General features: G+C 43.8%; 1 protein-coding gene and 2 pseudogenes across 2 annotated transcripts; 1 reads left to right on the top strand and 2 right to left on the bottom strand.

Annotated features, from left to right (window-relative positions):
• Nucleotides 1–3,449: 3,449 nt before the first annotated feature.
• On the bottom strand, nucleotides 3,450–4,346 carry LOC136551968 (mavicyanin-like; annotated as a pseudogene).
• A 716-nt stretch (nucleotides 4,347–5,062) lies between these two features.
• LOC136551967 (uncharacterized) lies at nucleotides 5,063–7,319 on the bottom strand. 2 transcript variants are annotated; one of them, XM_066543493.1, is made up of 6 exons: nucleotides 7,117–7,318; nucleotides 6,951–6,995; nucleotides 6,744–6,851; nucleotides 6,573–6,643; nucleotides 6,195–6,388; nucleotides 5,063–5,422 (listed from the first exon to the last, which is right to left on the bottom strand). In XM_066543493.1, the coding sequence occupies exons 1-5, from the start codon at nucleotides 7,185–7,187 to the stop codon at nucleotides 6,378–6,380; spliced, it is 306 nt and encodes a 101-aa protein (XP_066399590.1). In that variant the 5' UTR covers nucleotides 7,188–7,318; the 3' UTR covers nucleotides 5,063–5,422; nucleotides 6,195–6,377. The 2 variants fall into 2 exon arrangements, with proteins under 2 accessions (XP_066399590.1, XP_066399589.1); XM_066543492.1 differs by having other exon boundaries at nucleotides 6,573–6,851; nucleotides 7,117–7,319.
• Nucleotides 7,320–10,167: 2,848 nt separating this feature from the next.
• Nucleotides 10,168–19,117, top strand: LOC136548752 (uncharacterized; annotated as a pseudogene).
• The last annotated feature ends 1,100 nt before the right edge of the window (nucleotides 19,118–20,217 follow it).

Genomic DNA, 20,217 nt, shown 5'->3' with positions numbered 1-20,217 from the left:
TTTATTCAATACGAAAGTGCAAGCCAACAAAAGTCAAATCAGCAAGATATTTCTTAGAAATTGTCAAACTAAAGCATCAGTTTTTAATAACTATAAATTTTTTACCAATTAGCATAATTAAGGATAGACTTGTCACGTCCTTTCTTAACCGATGTTAAACTAGACAAGTTCTCTCATTGGTTCTATTGTAAAAATGTTCATGAAACTTTTCTTCTAGATTTGTCCAAGAACCAATAGAGCGAGGTTATAAAGAAAAAAACAATGAAAAAGCAATACCAATAAAAGATAATGAAAAATTGTGAATTCTCATATGTTCTATGGTACTAGCTTCACCCAATTCTACAAGAAATAAGCTAATGTGATCCATTTTAGTTTTATTATCTTCACCACTAAACTTATAAAGTCGGGTACTTTACAACCATCGGGTGCTTTCATATAATCAAAATACAAAGGATATGGTTTAGAATAAGTACCCTCAGCTGATTTAAGATGTACGCCCAGGCTTTCTTCCAAAGATTTATGCAAATCTTCCTTAAATCAGCTTAAAGCTTCGTCCCATGGGATCGGATTATCGATTTGTGAAGTACTTGCATACATATTAGCCTGTTGACTCGTTATTGGAGTCTTAGGAGGTTGTGGCAACACTGTAGTAAAGCAAAAGAGGCATGCGGTGCAGTTGTATTGCCAATAGTTTTCGTGGTGGGAACCGATGACGTGTGAAGGTAACCACAGGCAAAGTAGTAGTAGCCCTTATAAATTGGCCTTAACATTTTAGTTGCTGAATTGGCTAGACCATACGCTCGCTTGTCCTTCAAAACAGTTAAATGACAACCCATATTAAGGTTGGCTAGCAACATGAGCTGCTCCACTAGTGGACACATTATGAGGAAAACCAAGAATTTTGGGTTTCTTTTTCTCCTTTTTATCAAAACTACCCATAAACTTGCTAAGATTGTCATGCATACTGATCTCAAAAAAATTGACTTGATCGTAAATCATATTAGCACATTCATCTTGTGTAATACCGAACTTAGGAGGAGTTTCACCAGTTTTGCGTCGGATGAACATGTAGTAGAAAGAAGATCCAACTTGATGTCTTTGAATTTCTTGATAGTTCCTCTTCAATTCAGCATTAAGCATGCTAGGGCATACTCTAGATCAGTAGCAGCTCGAGCCTTCTCCCTCTCCTCCATCATCTTGTGAATCACCTCAGGAAGTTGATCGGCAGAAGGCTTGGTGATGTGCTTGGGATTATTCAGATCTGTTTGCTCGGCCATCATAATAGATCCGTTTGTTTTCTTCCCTAGCGGAGTCGCCAAAAAATATATTGATATGAATTCTAATCACATACCAACCAGGGCTTGATCACCTAGGCTGCTCACAACAAGATACGCAGCAGAGTGAGGTCGAAATGGCAAGGCCGACTAGCAGATCGACGAGGCTGATTTGATGCTCATTCTTCGCCCGAAAAAACCATGAACACCTCCCGAGAATACCCATTTGGGATGAGCACAGTAGGAGTGCCCTAGGATCGACAAGGTCACCTACAGCACTGAAAAATCTCATCGAGAGAAGTGCTAGACAGTATAGAGTTAGAATAGCTTGAGGTAGAAAAAAAGGTAAGAACTGTAATAGATTAGTTTTTTTATTGGATAGATGGATCTCTCAACTGGTAGTGATCCTCTCGTGAGGGATGGTATTATCCCAGTAGAAAACCTATTCCACACACAATTTACAATTTTTCCACAAGATCATGATAGTTTCCAAAAGGACAACCAAAATCGGCTCAGGCTAGCTCCAAAACCAGTCTAGACCGGTTTCAACAGTGGCCTGCGGGCCTCCTTGGAAAACCCAACCTAGGCCGGTTATGACCGCTGCTCTGCTGGGGCAGCCCACAACTAGTGTGGACCGTTTTTTTATGTTTCCAAGCAAATTTAGCCAAATTTAACCTTTTCAAATGCATTAGATTTTCCAATCCATCTATGACTCTCCGAATAATTTTTTAGTTGTCAACAAATACCTAAGAGCATCTCCAATAGTTTACAAAACCCACTTCCAATCTTGATTTTTTTTCAGCAAGATTGAAAAAAAACTACTCTCCAATAACTCCCAATCTCAACTCTTAATCTATCCACACTTGGGAATACCGATCCAATTATATTGCGCGCAAATATAAGCGCGCGTATCCATGGGCCAATCTAGAGGTGGAAGGGTGTGGCAAGAATAAAGAGTAGAATAGGGTTTTCAATGCAAATGTATAATAGAGAAAGAAAGTATAACAGAAGTTGAGGTGATTTTGAAATAGTATGGGATTCCTGATGCAAAAATTGTCTTTTATATTTTAGGAGCGAGATTTTAAAATTTATCGGAGAAATCCAATAAATATGCTCCCAACTTTTTTTAGCCACTTGGAAAACTCATAGATTTACCAATTGGTTTTTTATGAACTACTAGAGATGTTCTAAATAGATAATTGTACTAATTATAATTAGTAATAATATTGTTGTAACTTCTAAAGAGCCCACTATAGCTCCTGGCCCAACCCAATCCTCTTATATTTCACATATACTTCAATAAGAACGATGGTGGCAAAAGTTACGGCACTGCTAGCGCCCGATGGGACGGGGCGTCTGGACGCCCGCGCTTGCAGTTCGCTTCCTGTGCCATTCCATGCGCCCACGCGGGGCCCGCACCATCCGGAGGCACCCGTCTGAGAGCTGCCTCAAGCCGCCGCTGACCACTATTGTAGGGGCGTGGTCTGCCCGCCGCCACTAACCACCGTGGAGTTGAGAAACACCACCGAAAATCTGATCCACACCAACCAGATAGAGATCCGCTGCACTCACTCGATCTACTTTTGAAACATTCAGATACAACACTTGCTACGTACAAAAGAAGACAGATGAAACACTTAAAACATGCTTCTGAAACACTTGAAAAAACATTGCAAACATACGTAATATCTAGATAAAACAATTGCAACATATGTGTAAAACATATGCAACATCCAGATAAACACACTTACAACATTCGTCCGAAAACACAGATGAAACATTGGTTACAGGCCTTTGCAACATGCGTGTACAATCATTGCAACATATGCAACATCTCGATCTAATTTTGCAACATACATCTAAAATATTTGCGACATATCTCTGAAACATTTGAAGCATACGTTTGCAACATGCTCCTTGAGCAAAACCTAGCAAGCGGGCGGGTGGAGCACTGCACAGCGGGATCCGGTTGTGTGGTCGCGATGGAGGAGGATGACAGTGGGCAGGCGGCTGCGTGGCCCCCGATGAGCGGCTGCACTGCCCCGGCGATGGGGCGCGTGCGGTGCCCGCGGTGGAGGTGACAACCGCAGTCAGGTGGGTGCGGCCTCGCGCGGCGAGGTGGCAGCAGCTGTGCGGTCGTGGGGGAGCACGTCACAACAGTGCGGGCGAGGCGGACGTGGAGAGGAAGGTCGGCTGGAGGCGCGGTGGAGACAAAGGTGTGCGTAGGAGGCGTGACGGAGCGCGGTCACGGTGATGCGTGAGTTTTTTTTAAATTTAATATAAACTGTGGTGACCAGAGGGGAGCGGCTAGGAATGGATATGATAGACATATGCTTCCCAGCGTTACCGCAAAAGTTAGTGCAAATTTGGTCAATTGGTGATTAACACACAATCCACTAAAACGTCTGCACTCTGCATATAACACTGTATCCTCTCTGCCGCTCTGCCCTGAGGCCTGAGGCGATGAAGTCACGGCGGCGGGTTTGGTACATCGATCAGAACAGTGCGAGCGTGACCAGAGCCCCCGTGGCCACAACGACGACCACAGAGCCCATTGCCGGAGCCAGGGTGCCCCTGGTAGAGTCCGACGGCACGGGGCCGCTCTCGGCAACGGTGACGAACAGCTTCATGCCGCTGCTGCAGAGGCCGGGAATGTTGCAGATGAAGTAGCGCGTGCCGGGCGCCGTGAGCGTGACGATGGTCCCGCCGCTGGTGTCGTCGCTGGGCGCGTCGCTCCCGGAGCAGGTGTAGTAGCCGCTCTTGCTCACCTCCGTCACCGTGTGATACTGGCTCCCATAGCTGAAAACTGCAGTGTCCCCATGGACTTTGGCAATTGGCATGACGCCTACCGGCAAGGAAAAAAAAAAGGTTTACGTATGCCTCTGTGGCCTGTGGAGGAGAGCCTACTCACGTAGTTTGTCTCCGACCGCGAACGTCTTGCCGCTGGTCCAGTCGGTGTAGTGGATGCCGCTCATCCAGCCCTGGTCGTCACCGACGGTGAATGGCCGACGACAGCGCCGCGTAGCCCGCTACGAGCACGGCCACCAGACACAATTTGTTGGCCATGATCATCCTGGTCTTATATATGACGTGTTGAACTCGAACCCCAACGAGACAGCAACACGAGGAGTGCTCTCGTGCTGTGTTGCATGCCTGACTCGAGTCGGGGCTTGTCTACTTATACACCACGTAGCAGCTTCCAAACTTTAATTTTGAATAGGCAATTGAAATTGGTTCGTACTAAAGCCTATTGCTTGTTTCTTCTTCTTCTTCCTTCAAATTTTGTGAGCGTACGGCTTGCTGGCAAAGCGAATACTTTCGTACGATCACTGCAGCCACATTGGCAGCTGCTTTCCATAGACAATTCATGCATGGAGACCGCGAGGACATCCAAAGACCAAAGCAGAAATGGTACACGCCGCTCGAGTTATCTCGAGCTAAACAATGAAGTGGCCAGTGGGTTAAGGGAACTGATGCCAAAGCGCATGGAGCGAGTAACAAAGGCAATTAGGCTTTTGATCAGCTTCGTGATCAAGGAACCGATGCCAAAGTGCAGAGGCATGGATCAAGACATTGCGCTGACCGAGCGTTCAAAGGGCATGTCTGAGACCCACAATGAACTGAAGAAGTTTCTAGGGAATTTGTAGATCCCATCCCATCTGCATGCATCACCTCACGGAGAACTAATAAGTGGTGCATTTGATTCTCTTTTTTCTTCTTCTTTTCGTAGCTGATGATTATTAGTATGTGTTAATGAGAAATCATTGCCATGAAAAGGAGATGCCAGATTCCACGTTCAAATTGTAATTGTTGCCAATATTTTTTACCATCAGGCGCTACAGATTTGACATTCGAGCACACTGTGCACACACCATCACCATGTCTTGTTATTCCATGGCGTGGTTGTAGTTCATAAGGCATCTTAATTACATTTACACGCACACGGGCATTCGCTAAAAAAAATAAGAGAGAAAAAACGTACACTATTTACAGCCAGGGACACTTCAGTTTTCACTCCGAATTTACACGAACTGTCATTTCTGGGCATCTGATCCAGTAGAGGATTTGGTGTTCGGTTTGAAGTCCTTCTCAAGCTCTTCAATGACAGGTTCTACTGCGGCATCGATCTCCTCACTCACCTCTTCAATCTGCATCGGTGAGGAGGGGCGCATTAGAAGGGATTTACTTTCTTTCATAACCTATGGAATTAGGATTTGTAGACATGATACCATCTTTAGCATATCGAAGAAAACTGCTTCTCTACTTTGCTAGCTGCAATGCAAATGCCTCTATAAACTTTGTTTTGAAGTTGGAGGCTTGGAGCTACCGAAGCATACTAAATGTTCAGCTACAATGTTTGTGGAAAAAAGCAGGCACAGGACAGTTTCTCACTTGGTCGGGAAGAGAAAACATTCCTTTTTTACCAAGAAATATGCACATGCTTTATCCCCAGCCCCAAGTTATTGAAATCTTAGTATGTGGGACTGCCAGAAAAGATTGAATCTCCCCTTGGTTTCTTAGAACAAACAGCTAGCAAATCCTTGTCTGAACTTAAAGCGGTCAGCATTTCCCTATCTTAAAAGCTAAAAATGGTCAGTTTGTTTGTTTGCATATGTTCTTTCCATGTTAAGTTTTACTGATGACAAACGACAACTGCTAACTACTTCCTCCATCCCAAATTATAAGACATTTTGGCATTTCTAGATTCAGAGTTTATACTATGTATCTAGACATAACATATATCTAGGTGCGTAGCAAAAGCTATGAATCTAGAAAAGCCAAAATGCCTTATAATTTGGAACAGACGGAGTACTCAATAACGCACACATAAGATTTTCATTGTCTAATTTGCAACTGGCATATCCTTGACATATTGAAATAGTCAGTTTCACGGAAGAGCGTGGATAAGGCATAGCAGACCTTATTGATGACTGCTTCAACCTTATGTGCATCCTTATCCACCACTTCAGCAATATACTCGATCTCCACGGCAGCCTTGTGCAGGGACCCGTTCTCCGGCAGGGAATTGACTGCATTTGCAGCCAACTTCTCTGTCACCTCAGCAACATGCTCCACGACCTCCACTGCAGTTTCTACATTGGCTCACGTTTCTCCTGACATAGTAATTCAGTCATTGCAATAAGCCGCGAACAGTAGCAGCAATTTGTCTAGCTCATCTTGTCATCTATGGATAGACTATATAACTAATAATCAGATAAGAATCCTGTGAACTATGCTCCGATGGCCCCAGTCACCATCTGCTCCTTGCAATAAACAGTGGTAGGGATGTGAACATACCTTCGACCTTCCTCGCCCTCTTGTAGAACGGCAAGGCCGTGTAAACCACGCCCCCAAGAACCATCTGCACCCTGAGCGAGGAAGAATGTTAGTTTGTACGCTTTGGTTTCGAACCTGAAAAGAGATACACGGCCAATTGCGGAATTGCTGTCCCCATCCACCACTTCCCACCAGATAGGTATCATCGGCAGCGGCGAGAAGTTGAGGCGGCGGTGCCCCGCGGCGGCGGCGGCGGCCACATCCGCCGGGACGATGTCCGATTTCCCGAGAACAACCCACCTGCTCAATCGGAATAAACCGCGTCAGACAAAATCCACGAGTCGTTGTCCCAAACAGCAGAAAAACAAACCACGGATTCCTAATCCGGGGAACACGTACTCGGACTCCATCCCGCCCGGATCTGCTGCATCCTTGGCAGGCTTCCTGATCCCGTTGCATCAGGAGGAGAAAAAAAATCCAAGAAATCATGATTCGATATCAATTTCTTTGTACGAAGAAACCGCAAAACAAAAGAAGAAAGGAAATAAAGGTGGCGGGCCTATACTCTGCTAAGCTTTGCTGGGTGGCGGCCTTGCCGGCAGCGTTGTTGGTCGGCGGCAAGGTGAGGGTGGCCATGGAGGATCCGGTAGGTGAGCCCAAAGTGGAGAAGAAAAGAACAAGCGGGTAGTGGGTAGAGTCGATCAGCTACGCTAGCATTAAATTTGTGATAGTGTCAGAAAAATAATTCGAGTTGTAGCCGTAATTGGCACGCCGTAGAGTAGAGTAGAAAATTATGCACGAGGGATTAAATAAACAAACCTATGACTAGCAATCAGGATGATTATACGTCGCTCTTATGCTGCTGATTTTTAATTAGTGCGTGATGACGTGGCTTGCCCCATGCCAGAGGATTTGAATTTAGCTCTGTTTTTTTTTTTTTTTGAGCAACTTGAATTTAGCACTGCTGCTCGGTCCATTGTAACATTTGCACAGCCCAAGCCCTCGCAAACCTTCTAGCGGTTAAAGGCCGTAGCTAAGCAGGTCGTAAATGGGCCTAACTAGCCCTCATCAACTTAAGGCCTTGTTTAGAATTCTGCAGATTTTAAGAATCCCATAAAATAAATCTATCCCATCTAAACTAGTTGGATTCTAGAACCGAGTCCAAAAGTTGAAGACGCAAATTTTGAAAATCTCATAATCCAAAAAAAAAAATTGTATAATAGCGGATAAAACTCTTTAAATCTCCATCCAATCCATAGAGCACCTCAAGCTGACCAACAAACCAATTCATGTGGCCCTCCATGGTACTAAATAGTGCTCGTAGTTGTCACTATAGCGTGCGTTACCGTTATGACGATAATAACGAATTAGATTTAGCTGACTGGAATTCAATGGCCGCTATTTAAGATAGCGGATTGCTATAGCGGTCCGCAATTCTTTGTAGCGTCCACAATAGCATGGTATGATATGCAGTAAATGTATTAACCCTATCTAAACCTGACAATGGTTTGGGCCAAGCCCAGTTTTTATGGTCTGGTTTTCCTTTTGGGCTCATTTTGGTTTGGGTGGAAATAATCTGGGAAGCCTGGTGGACTGGTTGGGTTTGGGCTAACTGTTAAACTAGATCAATTTTGTTTGGTTTTAGTTTGAACGGTCTAGTTTGCTAACGGGCTAAAACTTCGGTCCACTAGTGGCTTCAGTCCAACAAGACAACATGCGCTAGACTAGCCCTAGTCCAACCCTCTCCATCTGTTGCAGCAGTGCAGGTTGGCGACCTCGTAGGGTTGGCGTGGCCACCGTCGCTGGCTCGCTAAGAAGCGGAGACCGGAAGAGGAGGAGGAGCGGCCACCATTGCCGGATCACCGCTCATTGGGGGCGCTTGACAAGGCACTCGACAAGGATCTTCTTGGTATGTTCTTGCTTCCTGCTCTCACCTAGGCTCCATATTTCTGTTAGATTCTTGATGTATGGGCTGATCTGCTTGCCTTGGTTGTTACCTCGCACTCTTCCCCGCCAACACAAGAAGTAGAGGAGAGGATCCCCTCCATTCCCCTTGCCTACCGCACGAAGCAGAGGTATTGATGTAGGGGGGCATATGCTCCCACCCCATGCACCTTTGGACAGGGATGGTCCTGAATTTTTAGGGGCCCAGGGCGAATCAAAATTCTGAGGCCCTTATGTACACATGAACCACGGAACTCTTTTGGGTATTTGAGAAAAAAACACAAGAATGACGTCATAGCCACTGTGACGCACGACTTCAACAAGGAGATGTTGCGATGGAAGCGCATATTGCAAGCGTATGTTTCAAGTGTTTCAAAGGTATGTTGCAATTGTTTTATATGGATGTTGCAAAAGTATATCTGGGATGTTACACATATTGCAAGTGTTTCAAAGGTATGTTGCAATTGTTACATATGAATGTTGAAAAGGTAGATCGGTGATGTTGCACATATTGTAAGTGTTTTAGAGGCATGTTGCAAGTGTTTCAGAGGTGTTGTTCAAAATATTTTATTTGGTCCAGACGTATGTTGCAAGCGTTCCAATCTGGATGTTGCACATGTTTCACACATATGTTGCAAGAATATATTCCAAATGTTTCAGCTGTTTCAGTCTTATGTTGTAGTACATGTTTTCATGGTCGCAAAGTTGTAAGTATTTTATCTGATGTTGCATATGTTTCACACACATCTTGCAAGTGTATGTTCTAAATGTTTCATCCGTTTCATATGGATGTTGCATTCAAATGTTTCATGTTTCACGTGTTTCATACTGTCTGGAGAGTCAATGGGCATAGGAAGTGATGGTGGCATGGCACGAGCGCTGGAGAATGGGCCACGGTGAGCTGGAGGCCGACGGTTGAGGCACGATGGGGGCAGGATGGGCGTGCGGGATGAGGCGTGTGGCTTCGAATCTAGGCAGAGAGGGCATGCTACGGGGGCGAGGTGAGTCGCCTCGATGCGTGGGCATAGTGACAGGGCGGGTGCGCGTGTGGGGCGGGAATAAAAATCAGCATTAACGCATGGGGGCTGGCTGCGCGGGCATCCTATCCAGACGTCCAGGCGCTAGCATAACCCGTTAGGGGTAGTTCAGGGGACTTTGGATATTAGTGCATACCTAGTTCATACGAAGCTATGGACGCCTCATTGGATTCTCACTCGGAGTTGGCCGACCGTCGTGGCACCGCCGTTGAGTTGGGTAATCACGTCACAGTTGCTATGTTGTGTTCGGGATTTACGATTTGGTTCCAAGATGAGAAGTCACAGTCACAGAGTTGACAAACAAATCACGAACGCCAATTTGCTAGGCTATCGTGGGCCTTAATGAGCCAACCAAGCCATATACTGATACATCTACATACTGAGTGTATACCTAGGGTGGGGCCCTATGGGACTAGGGGGCCAGGGCGGTCGCCCCGCTTGCCTACCCTTAGGGCTGGCCATGCCTTTGGATGTGCATAGGGATTTATGAAGTGCAGGCTATTGTCTCTCTCCTACAATGCACATATCGCCATGCACATCCAATTGTGTATGAGGTTGGAGCACATGCCTCGAGGGCAAAAAAACACCTTCCATGCATGTGTGCTCGACCAAACTAAACACCCCCCAAATTAAAAATGTCTTGTCCTATCAATGTTGAGGAAGCACAGGGAAGTCAAGCCGCCAGTGTGGCCAACTCTGCTCCAGGCGATGTTGAAAGCTCTAGTTTGGTTTTGGTGAATTGATGAAACCCTAGGTGCTAACCTACTTGCTCTAGTGATTATAAGATAGGTAGCACATTCCAAGTGATGGAGCAAATGGAGAAGATCATGGTGATCAAGTGCTCGGGCTTGGAAAAGAAGAATAAGAAAAACAAAATGGGCTCAAGGCAAACATGAAATCTATAGGGCTATTTTGTTTTGGTGATCAAGACATCTAGTGGGTGTGATCATATTTAGGATAGATAGTCGTACTATTAAGAGGGTGAAACTCATATCGAAATATGGTTATCAAAGTGCCTCTAGATATTCTAACTCATTGCATATGCATTTAGATCTAGTAGAAAGCTAACACCCATAAAAATATTTGTGAAAATATGCTAACACATGTGCATAAGGTGAAACACTTGGTAGTTAGCACATTTGATCAAGGGTGGCGAAGTTGGATAAGAGTTGGTGTTGTTTTGCACCAACCGAACGCTGGTCACAAAGTGACCGGACTCAGTGGTGATGCGTCTGGTCAGTGGCACAGAGGGGCACAGCTTGGTCTTCATGACCAGACTCTGCACAGTGATTGTGACTAGATGCATAGGGCCTGAGTCTAGTCACATGTGATGTACACTGACGTGTGCTTCATTACTGAGCCAGAGAGGAACTAACGCAAGAGAGCATCTGGTCGGTGCCGAATGGACGTGTCCGATCATGTTTGGGTAGCTCTAGAACCTCTCTGGATGTGATCTGACACCGAAAAGCCATAGGGAGCGGCGTGCTTGGTCATGGCATGGCTTTGAAGTGCACGCGTGTGACCTAATGCGGATCGACATGTTCGATCTTATGACTGGCGTGTCCAGTCATTACTTAAGCTCGAGCGTGGGTGGAAGTAGCCGTTAGTGATCAGTGGCTCACATTGAACAAGGAGGACACATGGCACAAATCCAGCGACCAGACGCTGGTGAATGTGCATCCAATCAACCTGACCAGCGCGTTCGATCGCCATGATTTGTGTGCAGTGAGGGGCTAATGACTCTTTTCGAATGGGCTCCCTATTTAAGATGTTTGGCCGATTCAAGCTCACTCTCTTGGCCATTTATATTGACATAGCATCCTTGTTAGCTTAGCCAAAGCCCTCCCACTCATCTCCATCATAGATTCATCAACTTTGTGACATTGGGAGTGAATCCAAGTACATTGCTTGAGTGATTGCATCTAGAGGCACTTGGTGATTGTGTTTTGCTATGGATTTTGCTTGTTTCTCTTGGTGGTTGCCACCACCTAGATGGCTTGGTGCAGCAAGGATCGTCTAGTGGAGGAAGATGATTGCCTTTGGCTCCGATCGTAGTGATTGTGAGGGATTCTTGACCTTTCCCCGATGGAGAGCCAAAAGGTACTCTAGTGTATTGCTCGTAGCTTATAGATCCCCATCTTGTGTTGGTTGTGCAGCACCCAATTGCGGATTAGGCGTGTGATGCCCATTAGCACGAGAACCTCCAAGTGGGTGAATTGCTTCAATGAGGACATAGCTTACCGGCAAGCAAATGAACCTTAGGGACAAATCATTGTGTCATCTTGTCCTGAGGATTTCATTGGTTCTTTTGTGATTGATTGATTGATCATCGCTTGCCACATCAGTATAACCTCATTACCTCACCCTTGCATTTACTTTCCTAGTGTTGCTAAGCTCTTTAGTGTAATTAGTTTTGAGAGCTAGCTTGTGTCGGGTCTAGTGGTTAGTGAGGCTCTTTAGTTAGTCTTTGAGAGCTCACTAACTTAGTGATAATGACCTAGCATTGTGTGCTTAGAGACTATAATAACTAGAATTATAGTTGGTGACTTGTATTTTTAGTAGGCTAGCGTAAGAATTGCTTCACCTCATATTTGTCTAACCACTTTGCTTTGTGTTGTTGTAGATTTTTATAGGCTATTCATCCTCCCTCTAGCCATTAGGACATTTTAAGTGGTATTAGAGCCGTGGTCACTATGATTTGAGGCTTAACAACCTTCGATGTCAAAATGGCTTAAATCAACAACACTAAGAAGCCACCCCAAATTTATGGCTCCAATTATCCTTATTGGAAGGCTAAGATGACAACATACATCAAGTCAATCAATAGAAAGGTGTGTAAGGTGGCGGAGAGCAAGATTGAGGTTTCCAATGTCAAAATTCCCACCACCACCGAAGAAGTATTGCTCCAAAATAATTATATTGCTCTTAGTGCCTTTCATGATGCTGTGGATGAGAGGATATTTGAGCAAATCAAGAACATTGAGATGGCTCATGAGGCATGGAATAAGTTGAAGGAATCATTTAAGGGCACACAAGCGGTAAAGGGTTCCAAGGCATACATCCTTAAGGAGAAGTTTGCTAGCTTCAAGATGAGGGAAGATAAGAGTGTGTCAGAGATATTTCATAGGCTTCAAGTGCTTGTCAATGATATCAAAGCACTTGGAGAAGAGGTGAAGGACACGGACTACTCCCACAAGTTCTTGAGATGCTTGCCATCAAGATTTGACACATTGGTCACTATTCTAGTGAGAAGTGGTTTGGACACCATGATACTAAACCAAGTATTAGGAGATGTAATGACTGATGACACATATAGAGATGATGATGAGAAGGAAGAGAAGAAGGAGAAGAAAGAAGACAAGAAGGATGAGAAGAAGAAGAAGAGTGGCATTCAAGGCCACTTCATCCAAGGACAAGGCAAAGCAAGACACCTCAAATAAAGATGAGTGCTTTAGTTTTGATGATGATGATGAGAAGAAGATGACTCTCTTTATGAAGAGATTTTGCAAGTTCATGGTGAAGAAGTGCTATCATGCTAGAAGGAAGAAGTATTCACCAAGAACAAGGAAGAATCAAGAAGGTGCTTCAAGTATGGAAGTAAGGATCATCTATTGCTCAATGCCCATACAATAGCGATAATGATGATAATGACAAGAAGAGCAAGAAGAAGGACAAGAAGGAAAAGAAAGAGAAGAACAACAAGATAACCTTTAAGAAGAAGAAGGATGGTTCATATGTGGTCACTGGGAATAGTGATGCTTCCTCAAGTGATGATGATGATGATAGTGATGATGACATGACCACCAAGAACAAGGCTCTGGCAAGCATTGTCATATATGAGAAGCCTTCTCTCTTTGACACTCCATCGACATGCTTCATGGCTAAGGCCACTAAGGTACAATTCGATGATGAGTATGATAAAGAGGAACATGATAAAATGAAAATGATAGTGATGATGATGATGAACCAACTAAGGATGAACTACTTGACATGTTAGATGATGCTAAGAAACATTTTAACATTAAGAGAAGGGAATGCAAAAGCTTGCGTAAGAAACTAAAAGCCCATAAGCAAGCCTTTGATGATCTCAATGCATCTCATGAGAGTCTCAAGGAAGACCATGAGGAGCTTGGCAAGGCTCACAAGAAGCTTGAAAAAGCGATGTGGGCTTAACTTGTGACATAATTGATGAGTCTTTCTATAAGCCTATCATTGTTGCTCCCACTAACCCTTTTTATAGCACTTCCACTTCTAGCTCATCTAGTAGTGATGGTTTCACTTATGATACCTCACTAATGGTTGAAAATGAGACCCTCAAGAAGGAGGTAAATGTGCTCACTCGCGCCTTAGGCAATGCCTATGGTGGCGAGGCCCACTTGCTAAAGTGCTTGGGTAGCCAAAGGTTTTCTCTCAACAAAGAGGGATTTGGCTATACCCCCAAGAAAGGCAAGGCGACCTTTGCTCCTCAGAAGACTAGTTTTACAATAGATGCAAGCAAGTTGGGTATGTAGAGTAATATTGCAAGAACAAGAACAAGAACACTAATGTATCCTCAATTAAGTTTGATTCTTGTTATATGCTTACCAAGGGTGTGAATGGAGTGAAGGCTAAGTTTGTTGGTACACCAATTGTGGGCTCAAAGAAGAAAGCCATTTGGGTGCCAATGAGCTTGGTCACTAGCCTTTAAAGACCCAAGCAAGTTTGGGTACCTAAAAAGAATTGATCTTCTTTTATAGGTCAATTATAAAGCCGGAGGAAGGCATTGGATTTTTGATAGTGGGTGCACTCAACACATGACCGGTGATGCAAAAATGTTCAACTCAATCAACACCAATGATAGCAATGGTTATGATAGTATCACATTTGGTGATAATGGCAAAGGTAAGGTCAAATGACTTGGTAAGATTGTAATATCCAATGACTTGAGCATATCCAATGTGTTGCTAGTTGAGAGCTTGAACTTTAATTTGCTATCCATGGCTCAATTGTGTGATCTCGGATTCAAATGCATATTTAGAGTAGATGATGTAGAGATCATAAGTGTAGATGGCTCTGATTTGATCTTCAAATGCTTTAGATATGAGAATCTACACTTGGTTGATTTCAATGCTAGTGAAGCTTAATTACCAACATGCTTGTTCACTGAGTCTAGTATAGATTGGTTATGGCATAGAAGGCTTAGTCATGTTGGAATGAAATAATTGAATAGATTTGTTAAGTATGATATAGTTAGAGGCTTGAAAGGTGTGGTATTTAAGAAGGACAAACTTTATAGCTTTTGTCAAGCTGGCAAACAAGTTGATAACACATATCCTAAGGAGAGCATAATGAGCATTAGCAAGGTATTTGAGTTATTGCATATGGATTTGTTTGGGCCAACACAATCTAAAGAGTAAATTTGTTGTGGCCACGATGCGGCCTCAAGGTGGCCACGTCGTTCAAAATTTTCCTGAGCATCAGATCCTCAGTCCAATGGTGCTGCTGCTCTTCCCATGCCAAATATATACCGGCTAAAACCCTAGCTCCACATTCCAAATCCACTTCTCCTCCCTCTCGCTCCTCTCCCAGCGCCGACGGCTCATCGCGCGAGGTGCTGGCGAGGTGCGCCGTCGTGGCCAGGCCACCACAGCACGGGCCCCAGCCGCTGGCATCACCGTCGCTGGCCTCGCGTGGACGGATGCCGCTGGTAGCCACCGATGAGCCTATGCCCCCAGCGCTGCCTCCTCCCGCCGTTTCGTGCCTGCTACTGTTCCCCGTGAAACCCTAGCTGCATCTTCTTCCCTCTACCATGTCCTTTACTGAGCCCAGCAACCTTTCCAAAGGTAGGCGCTCCCTCAGCCTCGCAGGTACTTAGACTTCCTCTAATTTCACTTTCGATTTCTCTGATTTCTCCTCCAATTTAATTGGTTCATACTCTAGGGTTCCTATGTTCGTGGCAGTTTGGTATGTGTTTCTTTTGCATGAAGCATGATATGATGCAAACAGGTAACAAATGTCAGGGTACATGCAATCGGTCATTGATATGGAGGTATCAACTGTTTATTTCCACTCTTAGTTCTCAATCATGGAAATGCAAGTTCCTTTCAGTTTATCATTCTATCCCATACATTTTCCCACCTTCACAGTATTACCATGGTTGTGCTGGAAACACAGTGTTAGCTTCGTCTTTGTCAATGGCTAAAAAAACCCTTTTGGCAACCAGGTACAAAGTTTTGACTCATATTTTGTTGCTCCAATGAAGGCTCTGATGGTCGTGCTTATAAAATAGTTGCGTTTGTTATAATGTAGAAAAAAGTATTTTTAGTTTGTAGGCCATCTTCCCATAATTATGGAGTTACAGTCTGTTTCCAGCATAGCCACATAACTAAATTATGTCACCTCCCAGATCATCATCAACAAAGTTGATAATGCACTGGGAAGCACAAAATTTAACAACTTGGCTTCACTGACAGTGCTTAATCTTTTAATTCGTTGGCCAATTATAGAAAAATTCATTGCCATCCACAACCCTAACCTGAAATCCCGATTAGACAAGGATTGTATCTAGCATACCTTCACAGAGGTAATCAATTCACAGACCATCTCCTATACTTAGAGGACACCAGCTTTTTTTTACCAAGGTTGACCACATTTCCCCACCAATTTAGATGGGATCGCTCTAAATGTTTACTTTTGTGTCCTTTTTTGTGTATTTATATGGTATTTAGGCAGTCTAAACAGCATATTTGAACTATGTAGGATAAAGAAAACAGAGGTTACTCAGCTTAGTAATGTTGGGTTCTGCAGTCCAATGAACACCCATTACTTTCAGGTACTTCTTCCTATTACTACATCTTCCTCTATCATTTCCCTCTACACACAGGCATTCCTTTTTTGCAAAGTTTCATGCAGCGTCTTATTACACTTGTGTTCTCCTGCAGAAACAACCTTTGTTAGGATTTTACCTTTTTAGAGGATCGTTTATCTTTCTTGTGTTGCCCTTGATCAGTTTACAGAGATTACTGAATTCATTGGGTTTAAATTTCCCAGCCGAATAAAGACTCCCTACTTTTAGGTACTTTTGTTAGTCTTCCTCTATGTTTGATGTGTTGCTTTCTCGCGCTTTTTTTTTGCAAGAGTAAGTTGCCTATGTTAAACTTTACCAAACCGGGAAAGGCGTTCCTTTTCTGTCTGTGTCGGTTTGTAGCAATTGGAGCTAGGATATTAAAAAGGCAACACATTCTCCTCAACTCAAGAACAAGGTCATGCTTCCTGCAAAACAGGTGTAGCACTACCTGTAGCACATGCCTATGTGCTGCTCTTTCCTTTTACACCGCTATTAATCTAAACTGCTTTGCAGTCCACATGAGTCTTTTTTATTTGTGTCAACTAAGTTCAAACCCTCTTGTACTGGTTTGATAGTCAAAGTCAGGACTCAGGATTATCTTGTTCTTATGGCGTTTGATCTACAGTTTGTCCTGAAACTGGAACCTGAATGTTGATCTTATTAGAGGTTGATATTTCCTTTTTCAACTTCCTATATAAGAAAAAAGATCAGTCGCTATTAATTTATGTTTTCACAACACCTGAACAGCCTATGCACTGTTTGCTAGGGACATATTACAGCGTTTGCATTCCTTGCCATGAGATTTGTACAAAATGTTTTCAGGACAACAAGTGCATTTTTGTTTCGTCATCCTAAGAAAACATTTCCCACAGCGGTTATTACCTTATATTGACTGTTCCTTTTCCTTTTTTCTATGATCAGATCTGAATGATAGTTGGGTCCTTGTGTGGTTACTCATTTTAGTTTGTACTGTCTATTCCCTATCAACTGTAACACTTTGAATTTTTAGGTCTAAAATATTATGCCTTCATGGGTTCAAAAAATTGGGCTCACTTCTGACACTGAAGGAGCTCTCAAATGTCCAGCAAGTGAATTAAGCATACACACTGACCTCTATGAAATTACACCTAAAAGACAAAACAGATACATGATTCAGTTTTAAACCGGTTTGTATGGCACGACCCTACTCTATCGGTTGTCATTCTCGGGATCATTTCATTGGAAACACGCAAGTGACTGTCTTGTGAATCTTGGACTGATTTGGTTGCAGATACATTGATATGGCTGCACCCTTGTGTCCGAAATGTGCTTTGAAGGCTTTCCTCTTGGACCCAGCAATGTGGGGAGGTACAATCTTGTACACTGTACCAATGATAGCTATTCTCTTGCGAATTGCCATGTCATATTTTCCCACTTTTGCAAACTTATCTATGCATTATTGCACTAGAGCTGTAATACTCTTCGCTTCTCCTGGTTTGGATAATGCGAATTAGAGAAGGCAATGATGAGAGAAAGTTTGTTTACCTGTAGCATATTAAGAGAGTGCCTACCAGTCTGAAGCAATTTAGAAATGTTAAAAACCTTGCAAGGATTATGTAAGACAGCTACCACAGCAAACTCCATGTTTCGTATAATATATGCTCGCTGTTGTGTTCTTCATCGTTTGTTTCTAAGAAAACAATATCTCATCATCGTTGATAATTACAGCTGTCAGTTAGGTGATATTTGTTATTTGTCAGCATTGTGCCATTTCTCAGATAGATTTTCGGCCATTTCTCGCGCGCATGGGCGCGCGCAAATCACTAGTACACTAGTATTGGTGGAAACAAACATGGCTTTGTGATAGTGGATGACTATACAAGATACACTTGGGCATTCTTTTTAGTGGACAAGAGTGATGTATTTGCAACATTTAAATCATTTGTCAAGGGCATACACAATGAATTTAAAACAACTATCAAGAGGGTTGGAAGTGACAATGGTACTGAGTTTAAGAACACAAGAATTGATGAGTTGTGTGATGAATTTAAAATTAGATATCAATTCTTGGCCAAGTACACTCCATAATCAAATGACCTTGTTGAGAGGAAGAATAGAACACTTATTGATATGGCAAGGTCTATGCTTAGTGAGTATAGTGAGTACAATGTGAGTCAATCCTTTTGGTCCGAAGCAATCAACACGGCTTGCTATTACAACAACCGCCTCTATTGTCACACCTTGAAGGAGAAGACACCATATGAGCTCTTGAATGGTAGAAAGCCCAACATTGCATATTTTGGGTTTTTGGTTGCAAATGTGATGGCCGAGGCCACCATACCACTACGGAGGAGATGATGGGCATGGGTTTCTAGGGCGTCGTCCTCCTCAAGGCGAGGGACGACGAAGATCTGGTGGCGCAGCACAAGAAGTGGTTCAAAGAGATGCTCAGGTGGCTAATGGTGTTGGCCACCATCGCGACGTCAGTGACCTACTAGGCTGGCCTGAGCCCGCCCGACGGGCTCTAGCAGGACGGCCACCACGATGGCAACCTTGTGCTCCGAGATAGGCACTGGGCGCGGTACATGAACTTCTACTATTTCAACGCCACGACGTTCGTGACGTCACTGGTGATCATGGTGTCGTTGACGAGCGAGCGGTTCTACCGCATGGAGGCCAAGGTGGTGGCGCTCATGCTCACCACCTTCATCAACCTCATCAGCCTCATTAGCGCTCCTCCTGCATCTACATCGTCGTCATTGCCTGCTAGGCCTAACTAGCCCTCATCAACATAGCCTCGTTTGGAATTATAAATTCCGTTAAAAGATCTATCACATCAAAACTAGTTGGATTCTAAAACCGATTTAAAAATCGAAGACACAAATTTTGAAAATCTCTAAAAGAACCTGTGTAATAGCGGATATAGAATTCTCATCCAACCCTAGAACCTCAAGATGCCCCACGAGCCCCTATGACCCTCTCTCGTCAAAAATATGAGGACGACGTCTTTAAGTCATAGCAAGCTGCTGTTTTTTGGTCTCACATTTTCGATAGCTGACGACAGCCGATGGGCTGTTGCGGCACAGCTGCAGCGCAAACAACGCTGGTCGCCAAGCACATCTAATACCGAGTGCAGCAATCAGACGGCAAGTCGTATTGTTTTTTATCATCAATTTGGGATCGGTTGGATGGAGCCAGAGCGAAGAGAACGATAAACTCGAGCTCAACATGTGGCGACTAGGGTGGCATGTGTGTGTCACGGGTTCGAGGGCAGAGGCCGCCCTCTAAAATGGAGTCCGTCTTTTCTCGTGTCAGTCAAATTGGGTGCTCAAATCTTCTAGACGTAGGCCTCGTTTAGATTGCAAATTTTTGCAATCTAGACACTGTAGCACGTTTCGTTTGTATTTAACAAATTTTATTCGATCATGGACTAACTAGGCTCAAAAGATTCGTCTCGTGATTTACAACCAAACTGTGCAATTAGTTATTTTTTTTACCTACATTTAATGCTCCATGCATGCGTCCAAAAATTGATGTGATGAAGAGAGAGTGAAAAAACTTAGAATTTTAATGCTATCTAAACAAGGCCGTAGTAAATCAATTTGACTCAAATACAGTGTGTTCAAATCAAACGGCGACGTATTCAGAGCAACCGGAAAGATTCAACAGCGGATTGACTATCTGCCGTGTTCGTGTCCGATGTGACACATGATTTACCCACTGATTGCGTTGAAACATTGATTAATTAACAGCACTTGCCTAACAAACCACCCGACTCCATAGGTCAAAATTACACCAGCTCAGGGCACGCTAATCATCGGTCACTGCCTGCTGAGCGGAGCCGTTAAGGAGTCTCTCTACCTCTCACATGATTACATCT

This window comes from Miscanthus floridulus, chromosome 4, assembly GCF_019320115.1.
Source record: "Miscanthus floridulus cultivar M001 chromosome 4, ASM1932011v1, whole genome shotgun sequence".
Lineage (NCBI taxonomy): Eukaryota > Viridiplantae > Streptophyta > Magnoliopsida > Poales > Poaceae > Miscanthus > Miscanthus floridulus.
Note: the sequence above shows the minus strand (reverse complement) of the source record. Positions and strands in the feature narration are given on the sequence as shown.